The sequence below is a fragment of the Culex pipiens genome, chromosome 1 (assembly GCF_016801865.2).
Source record: "Culex pipiens pallens isolate TS chromosome 1, TS_CPP_V2, whole genome shotgun sequence".
Taxonomy (NCBI): domain Eukaryota; kingdom Metazoa; phylum Arthropoda; class Insecta; order Diptera; family Culicidae; genus Culex; species Culex pipiens.
Genome location: NC_068937.1, coordinates 83770265 through 83779335, shown reverse-complemented (window position 1 = coordinate 83779335; position 9071 = coordinate 83770265). Strand labels below are relative to the sequence as shown.

The 9071-nt window shown below is 38.0% G+C and overlaps 1 protein-coding gene and 1 pseudogene across 1 annotated transcript; both read left to right on the top strand.

Annotated features, from left to right (window-relative positions):
• Positions 1–321: 321 nt before the first annotated feature.
• LOC120431415 (probable methylthioribulose-1-phosphate dehydratase) lies at positions 322–1545 on the top strand. The gene is made up of 3 exons (XM_039596536.2): positions 322–943; positions 1006–1208; positions 1274–1545. Exons 1-3 carry the CDS (start codon positions 866–868, stop codon positions 1371–1373), a joined length of 381 nt encoding a protein of 126 aa, XP_039452470.1. The 5' UTR covers positions 322–865; the 3' UTR covers positions 1374–1545.
• Positions 1546–1926: 381 nt separating this feature from the next.
• On the top strand, positions 1927–5005 carry LOC120431407 (nucleosome assembly protein 1-like 1; annotated as a pseudogene).
• The last annotated feature ends 4066 nt before the right edge of the window (positions 5006–9071 follow it).

Below are 9071 nucleotides of genomic sequence, written 5' to 3'. Positions count from 1 at the left end.
TTTGACCCCCCTATGCACGATCCCGATAAACAAATGTAAACATCCCGGTTACTCCGATCGACATTATCGACATAAGGTGTGAAGGGCAATAGAGTTATCTACGTGCGCATGTATTGCGTGTATGTACACGAAAAAAAGTGAGGTTAAATTTTGAACCGGCCAGCAAAACAAATGGTGTGCTAGTGTGTGTGAGATCGGGCTTAGATAGCTCTATCCCAGTCAAATCAATCCGAATTCTGAAACGGAATCTAATTAGAATCGTATACAAATTCCGTTTCAAACGCAACAACCGGTTCGAACACGGAACCGGTTGTTGCGTTTTAAACGGAATTTGTATACGATTCTAATTAGATTCCGTTTCAGAATTCGGATTGATTTGACTGGGATGCTGTTAATCGTTGAAACAACCCACTGAGAATTTTGGCTCGAGATCGAGCCTGAATCGAGTCGATGCTCGATCCAAAATTCTCATTGGGAACGTCATCGCTGTCGTTGATCGTTGATATAGGTTGATATAATCGTAATCGTAAACGGAGCCATCGTTGACTTAATCGTCAACGCCAACGGAGGCGTTGATCATCGCGTTGATTATCGCGATGATTATCGATGAAAAAATGGGAAGGAACACATTTCCTTCCCATTTTTTCATGAATGTATTGATTGGGAAACATTCTCAAATAGATGTGACATGGTTGTTTGGAGATCCGTGTGTACCAAGAGGACCGAAGCGACCGGATTTTAAACGTAATTTAAGCCCTAGCTAATTGCTGGTCACTTTCAGCTCCACTTTGGTTCTGAAGGGGATACACTGAATGTTTACATTTGGTTGGAAAACCTAATAATAATAAAAAAGTATAGAAATGTAATGGGCAATAAAATAGAGCTGTTTTTTTACAGGTGGCCTGGTAGGGAATTTCGATGTACACACTTGGAGATGATTAAGGTTAGATAGAAAAAAAAAACAGCCGGACCATCCGAACCCAAACTTATTTTTTTTTCTCATAGGGCATCTATGATCATGAGATGGAGCGCAACCTGCAGTTCGACGAAGAACTAGTTGTGCCAATCATCGAAAATACAAATAACGAAAGTGATCTTGAGGATAGAATGGCAAACGCAATGAAGGAGTACCCTGGTACATCCGCGATTCTCGTCAGAAGACACGGTGTTTATGTTTGGGGAAGCAGCTGGCAGAAAGCGAAGGCTATGTAAGCATGAGATTAGTGTTTTTCTTCAAAAAGTGGCACCTTTATAATTTAAACTTCTTTTTTAGGACGGAATGCTACGACTATCTATTTTCCTTAGCCGTCGAGATGAAGAAACTTGGCCTCGACCCAAATGATGTCCCCAAATATTACAGAAACAATCATTAAGGACCAACTCTAATAGACCGATAACGAAACAGTCAACGAAACTATTTGGAACTGAAATTAAAACATACTTGAACTTTATGGAATTGGTTCTGAAACACCCTTTGCATGTATTCATTTTGTTTCCAGAAGATTTTATAAAAACCCAAATATATTCCGATGAAATCATTTAAAATGTAGTCTAGTTATTTTCCAAACTATGATCGAAAGTCAAGTTCCATAAGGGTCATTCCATCTCAACTGTGCACGAAAAAGTGCAAATTTGAAAATTACCCTCTCCGATCCTGCTCAAATTTGGCAGGGCTGTTGATACTATCAAAACATGCAAGAATCCCGAATTTCATCCAAATCGGACCACCCCCTCCATTTTTGTACCTCACCAAAAAATCGACTTTTTGGCGATTTTGGGGCGAACCTCCTAGATTCAAACGGCGATACCTCAGAAACCACAAATCTTAGAAGGTCGGTCTTAGACTCATTTTTGAAGAAAATTGGACGTAGAATCCATTTCCGCGATCAAAATTTTGATTAATTTTTTTTCTACCTGTATTGCGCAATGGAACGCCCGACGGCCAGTTTCCCAAAACTGCCGCTAGGTGCGCCTTTGTTGTACGCTAAATCCCCCTGGTGTCATTTGCGTAGAACTAGATTTTATAAAATAGATGCCGCCACTATCACGTAAACACTGACCGTGCCAGGTAGTGACATGAAACTTTATAAAAATATTTAAAAATATTAATTTTTCACTCTAATATTCAAACTAACGAACGCAAAGTTAGTTATTATGTTACTAAAATCAGCTCCGTATATTTACATTACATTATATTCAAAAATATTTGATTCTGCCTCAAATTTTGTTATTTTCCGTTTCGTACAGACTTGCAATACAGAACGGTAGACCTTGTTTATGTTTTTGTTAACGTTTTTGCGATTCATTTTAATTTTACTTTTTGTGGGGCTGGTGAACCTGTGTCCCCTCGAGTGCGTTGCAATATATTCCGGGTTCGCCCTGCAACTAGTTCCGTCCGTTTATGGGCAAAAATTTTCGCGTGTAGCAACAAGCCGGAAGAATACCTGGATCTAAGAATGCCGCAAAGGCTGTGAAGTCGGCGTCGGACGGAGACGACCAGGTTCCGGGCTTTTTGGACGACCCGGCGTACATAAGTTCTACATCGCGCTGGATGACGGAGAAGGCCCTGCCGGAGAATATCCGGCACCGGGTGAATGCGTTGAAGCACTTTCAGAAGAAGCACCTCAAGGAGGCCAAGTTCTTCGAGTAGGTTTACGCGTTGGAGTGCAAGATTTAATACCATGAGCTTGACCAGCCTCTGGAGGACCACAGGGAAGCGGTCATCATCGGGAGCCGAAGTTGGTGATGGGTAAGGTCGAGTGGAAGGAAGAGTCCGAGGACGAGGTTGACGCCGAAGTGATGCAACGCTTCAAGCGGATGGCCTTCAAGTATAAGAACCAGCACTCGAAGATTATCAAGGACGACATTCCGGCGTTCTGGTTGACGGAGTTCTAGAATACTTGGACCGTGGTCGACATGTTCCAGCCGCACGACGTACCGGTTCTGGCCCACTTGACCAATGTGGACATCGACAACCAACCTGATGTGCTACGTCATCGAGTTTCACTTTTTGCCCTACTTCCGTAACCGTCCTTACGAAACAACACTTTATGCGTTGCACCGTCGACCAAGATGATCCGTTCAACTTTAAGGGCCCGGAGATTTTCAAGTGCACCAGCTGCACGACCCAGTGAATCCCGTCCAAAAACGCGCACAAACAGCTAGGGTCATCCGCACCCTGACGAAGATACTGCCGAACGCCTCGTTCTTCAACCCGCTCAGGTGCAGGAGGACGAGAAGAACGTCGAAGACGAGACGCAGATGCTGATTACGTCGGACTTTGAGATTGGGCACTTCCTGTGCGTCCGCATCATCCCGAAGGCCACCCTGTACTACAACGACGAGGTGATAGACGAGGACGACGACGGCGAGGAGGATGAGGACGAGCGAACCGGAAATACCGCAGCGCGAAGAAAAATGACGGCCAAAATCCGGCTGAGTGCCGGAGGTGGATGAGGTGATTGAATCGACGGAAAAAAACGTTTCGGTGCTTGTTCCTGTTCCATCGAAACCTTTTGAGATCTAGCCTCGCATTTTTTGGAAACGGCTTATGTACTCACCCACAACATTCAGTCTACCGGAGAAGATTGCGATAAGATGAAAAAGAACGGTCCTCCGATTCCAACCTGAGTTGGCTAGAAGAAGCAAAAGGCCAAGGGACCGTACCATGTCCGGATCTCCTGGAACCGGTAACATTTTGTTCGCGTTGGGCGTGTCTAATCAAACGTCGGCAACGCAACGGTCCAATGCATTTTCGGGTTGGATTTGATTGAAAAAAATAAGAAAAAAACAAAATAGCTATTACATTTAAAAAATAGCAAGATAGCAAACTAGCCAAATAGCAAAATACGAAATTGAAAAAATATCAAAATACTCACATAAAAAAATAGTAAAACAGCCAAATTATATCCAGTAAAATAGCAAAATGGCAATGGCAAAAAAGAAAAAAAAGCAAAATGGCAAAATAGCATAGTTAAAAAATAGCAGGTAACAAAATACAAAAAAATAGATAAATTTTTAAAAAAAACACAAGAGAATAGCCAATTTGCAAACCAATAAAGTAGCAAAATGGCGAAATAGAAAAATGGCAATAAAAATACACTGAAACCCCGATGGTTTGACCAACTGTTGTCAAACGAACGGGGTCACATTTTAGTTTGACACTCTCTTTACACAGAGCTCACATTTACTACCAAACGTTTTGTTTGATAGCATATGTGAGTCGTGTATAAAAAGTGACAATTCGTCACTTTTTAGTTGACTTTGTCAAACCAATGAGATACAAACTGAAAAAGTGTCAAACGAAAAAGTGACCAACCACCGGGGGTTGAGTGTAATAGCAAAATGTCAAAATAGCAAAATTAAACAATAGCAAGTAGTAAAATACCAAAAAAGCAAGGGAGCGTTCTTTCATTCATTCGGATTGAGTTACACATTTTTTTCTAAAAAGTGCTGCAAAAAAACTCCAAGAGATCTTTTTTCTTTGTTTTGATATATCTAGAAACAGTTCAAATTTATAAAAAAAATGTTTTATACATGAATTGTTTGATAAACTTATCAACTACAAAATCCTCATGCATTTGACGTTAAATTTATTGTCATTCTATTTTTACAACCAATTGTTTAAAAAGTGCAATTAGGGAGACTTGATCCCTGCATTTTAACAGTTACTGGAATTAGCCTCAAACTTAATTAATTGGTTTGGTATTTCGTACATGGTTTCCTTTAGAGCAGTTCTCTAAGATTTCGGTCATTCGATTTTTTTTTGTATTTTTTAATCCGGCTGAAACTTTTTTGGTGCCTTCGATATGCCCAAAGAAGCCATTTTGCATCATTAGTTTGTCCATATAATTTTCCATACAAATTTGGCAGCTGTGCATACAAAAGTGATCTATGAAAATTCAAAAATCTGCATCTTTTGAAGGAATTTTTTTATTGATTTGGTGCCTTCGGCAAAGTTGTAGGTATGGATACGGACTACACTGAAAAAAATGTTACACGGTAAAAAAAAAATTTGGTGATTTTTTATTTAACTTTTTGTCACTAAAACTTGATTTACAAAAAAACACTATTTTTAATTTTTTTCATTTTTTGATATGTTTTAGAAGACAATTCCCAACTTTTCAGAAATTTCCAGGTTGTGCAAAAAATCTTTGACCGAGTTATGAATTTTTGAATCAACACTGATTTCTTAAAAAAATCGAAATATTGGTCGCAAAAAACTTCAACTTCATTTTTCGATGTAAAATCAAATTTGCAATCAAAAAGTATTTTAGTGAAATTTTGATAAAGTTCATCGTTTTCAAGTTATAGCCATTTTTAGGTGATTTTTTTGAAAATAGTCGCAGTTTTTATTTTTTTAAATTAGTGCACATGTTTGCCCACTTTTGAAAAATATATTATTGAACATTATGGAACATTCGTGAAATTTCCGATCTTTTCGAAAAAAATATTTTCAAATCAAGACTAACATTTTAAAAGGACGTAATATTGATTGTTTGGCCCTTTTAAAATGTTAGTCTTGGTTTAAGAATTTTGAAAATTTTTTCGAAAAGATCGAAAAATTTCACGAATGTTTCATATTTTAACATTGTAAATCGGACCATTAGTTGCTGAGATATCGACATTAGAAGATGGTGGGTTGTTTGGGTGAGACTTAGAAAACATCAATTTTCCTGTTTTTAAACCTTGGCATGGCAATATCTCAGCAACAAAGTTCAGAAAAGCAAATTATAGAGAATTTTCTCAGCTTTTCAAAAATATTATCAAAAGTGGGCAAACATGTGCACTAATTTAAAAAAATAAAAACTGCGACTATTTTCGAAAAAGTCACCTAAAAATGGATATAACTTGAACACGGTGAACTTTATCAAGATTTCACTAGAATACTTTTTGATTGCAAATTTGATTTTACATCGAAAAATGAAGTTGAAAAATTTTTGCGACCAATATTTCGATTTTAAAAAAAAATCAGTATTGATTCAAAAATTCATAACTCGACCAAAGATTTTTTGCACAACCTGGAAATTTCTGAAAAGTTGGCATTTAATGTCCTCTAAAACATATCAAAAAATTAAAAAAATTAAAAATAGTGTTTTTTTGCAAATCATGTTTTAGTAACAAAAAGTTAATTATTAAATAACCCCTACAAAAAAAAATACCGTGTAACATTTTTTTTCAGTGTAGTCCGTATCCATACCTACAACTTTGCCGAAGACACCAAATCGATCAAAAAATTCCTTCGAAAGATACAGATTTTTGAATTTTCATTCATCAATTTTGTATGGACAGCTGCCAAATTTGTATGGAAAATTATATGGACAAACAAATGATGCAAAATGGCTTCTTTGGGCATACCGAAGGCACCAAAAAAGTTTCAGCCGGCTGAAAAAATACAAAAATTAGAATTGGAGAAAAAAGACCGATTTCGTAGAGAATTATTCTTTAGTATAGTTGTAGGTGACTTACTACAATTTGAACCATTTTTCAAATATTTTGTTTACACAAGTTACCAGCTAGATTTAACATGCTCAATGTTTTTAAATATTTTACATACTTAACTTGTAATATTTTAAACAAAAACGTTCTTGCTTTATGTGAAATTTACTGATAGAAAATCATAAGTTTGGATCTCTTATTCATTCATTTTGCTTAAGATTTCGCAATTCGCAATTTTCAGTGTAAGAACGGGCCTTGACCGATCTTATGCACTAGGTTCCCGGCGAACACGCACTGCCCTTACACCTACATCTCACCCTTGCTCTGAGTCAGTACGAGCAACACGCTAGAACACGCTTTGAGTGTTCGTGCCAGGCATTCACACCTTCTTTTCCAGTTACGCATTTTAACTCGGCCGGGGGTGGTACATTACGTTGGGTTTGATGTAAGTATAAGCGCCTAACCATTTATAGTGTGCCTATCAAATTTCAGTAAAGCAAAACACTGTTTAATTTTTAGTTTGAATTCAAAAACTAATTGTTATTTACAGTGTATTGTTTTCTCCTGAAATCTTGCCTAATGTTGAGTCGTGTTAATCTGTTGCTATTTCTTCTGTCGCGGTGTTTTGTTACAATTTTTGGTCCTAAGCATGTTATAAAAATTTACCAAAAGTACAATAGTAATATTTGTGTTAATCCATTAACTATTCCATAAATTGAGTAAGGGCTCAAACCTCACCTGTTTGAAAAAAAAGGGTGAAGATTGAAAACAATAGACAGTTAAAGAGAATATATTTTATAAAAATCAAGAATCAATAGTAAGAGAATTATGATTTTATTTTAAAGAATAAAAATGAGAAGCTGGATGTAGTAGATATAAAATTAGACAATAGTTAATAAATAGAGATAAAAAAACAAGCGTAGATTATAGTAATGATAACTTATAGGAGAGATAAAGAATTATTCAAATAAATAAATTCGCAATAAATTCGCAATAAAATCAAAAGAGAAAAGACTAATGATAAATAGACTTGATATTACTAGTACATTGAGGAAAAGTATTTTTTTAACGAAAAACACAAAGTTTGTTAAAGCAGTATCAATTGGTAAAAAAGAGTGGAAAAGCTTTGAGAGATAAAAGAATCAAAAGTAAGAAAAATCAAAATCAAATGATGGATATTAAATAGAAGAATCAATGAAGAAGTGAGAATCAGTAGAGCAAAATAAAAATAGGAGATCGGTGGTAGCTGATAATGAAGAGAAAAGAAACCCCGTTCTGCGATGCTCAGGTACATCCACAGCAGTTGACTCAACATACTGCGAATCAAAACAATACCGTCTACAATCACAAATGACTTCCCTTTCCCACATTGTCGCGCCCCTTTCTTTTAGCCGTCTCGACTCTGACCCGCGGTGGTCAAAGGTTTACGATCCGTTTCCACAGGCCACCAGCTAGGTCATCATGAAAACCAAGCCAACGTGGAGGTAAGAAAATAGGACACTCGCAAGGAACCAGAGCTATACTGTTCTGATCAAGATAATTCGGATGATCTAACAGAACTACGGATGTAGCTAGTTGCGCTCCTTCGAGGATGTTCCTTACGTGGACGTCAACCGAAGAGCACGCAACAAGGTCAGTGCCATTGCATGCTCTTAGGTATCAATCCTTGGCCTGCCATTCATTTTGCTTAAGATTTCTTTAACATTTTGAAAGGGGGATCAAGTTACCTCTAACATTTCGAAAAAGCCGGTTAAAAATATATTATTGTAAACGCTTGGCATGACTCGAAGAGATCATCTGATTAAATACCTTTATCAGCCAGAAATAGTTGAATGTTTAAGCTTTCAATTCATGCAAAAAGTTAATAGTTTTGTGAGAAATTAAAAGAGTTATGTGCGATACAAAAAAAGGGGATCAAGTCTCCCCACTCACCCTTTGTTGTAACTATAGCAAGTATTTAATTTCAATTTTTATTTTTTTGCCCCCTTCGCCTTTGGCCAGAGGCAAGGGACATTAACTATGTATAAAGAATATTTGCAACGGCCTAATTAAAGAATATAAAAAAATAGAAATACTAATGAGCGAGTTGTGGTGCCTTAACCACGCCAACAATGTCCCGAGCATTTGTGGAAATACAATGTCCCATCCCTGAGGGACCTGGAGCACCAGAACTTCTTAGCATAGTGCCAACACTGAAAGATTTTCTTCAGGAGTGAGGCCAATATTTTGGAATGTCTAAGCAGGCTAAATGGAGCACCCGCCGTCGAACAGTTTGTGTTTTTTTTTCTACAATGTATTTATTATGGAGCGAGGTGTCAAAAACTGCTCTCGACGGCGGGTGCTCCGTTCCCCGGGGGAGGGGGGCCCGAACGTGTTCTCGATCAACCGCGAAATGCCAAGGCATGAAAAGAAAAAGCTGTCCGTCGACTTCGGCCCGAAATTACGCAATCTCGGGAATGATCTGCCGGACGTGCTCATGGGCCCTCCCGGGAACCGAACCAGGGGGGGCTTGCGTTGATGGTAGATCTTCAAATGCATATAAAAGAACTTTTTCTCGGTTCAAGACTCAGCGTCGCAATTAATCCGCCGTGTAGTTGGCGGAAGCCGGATCGTGCACCGCCGCCACGTCCTGC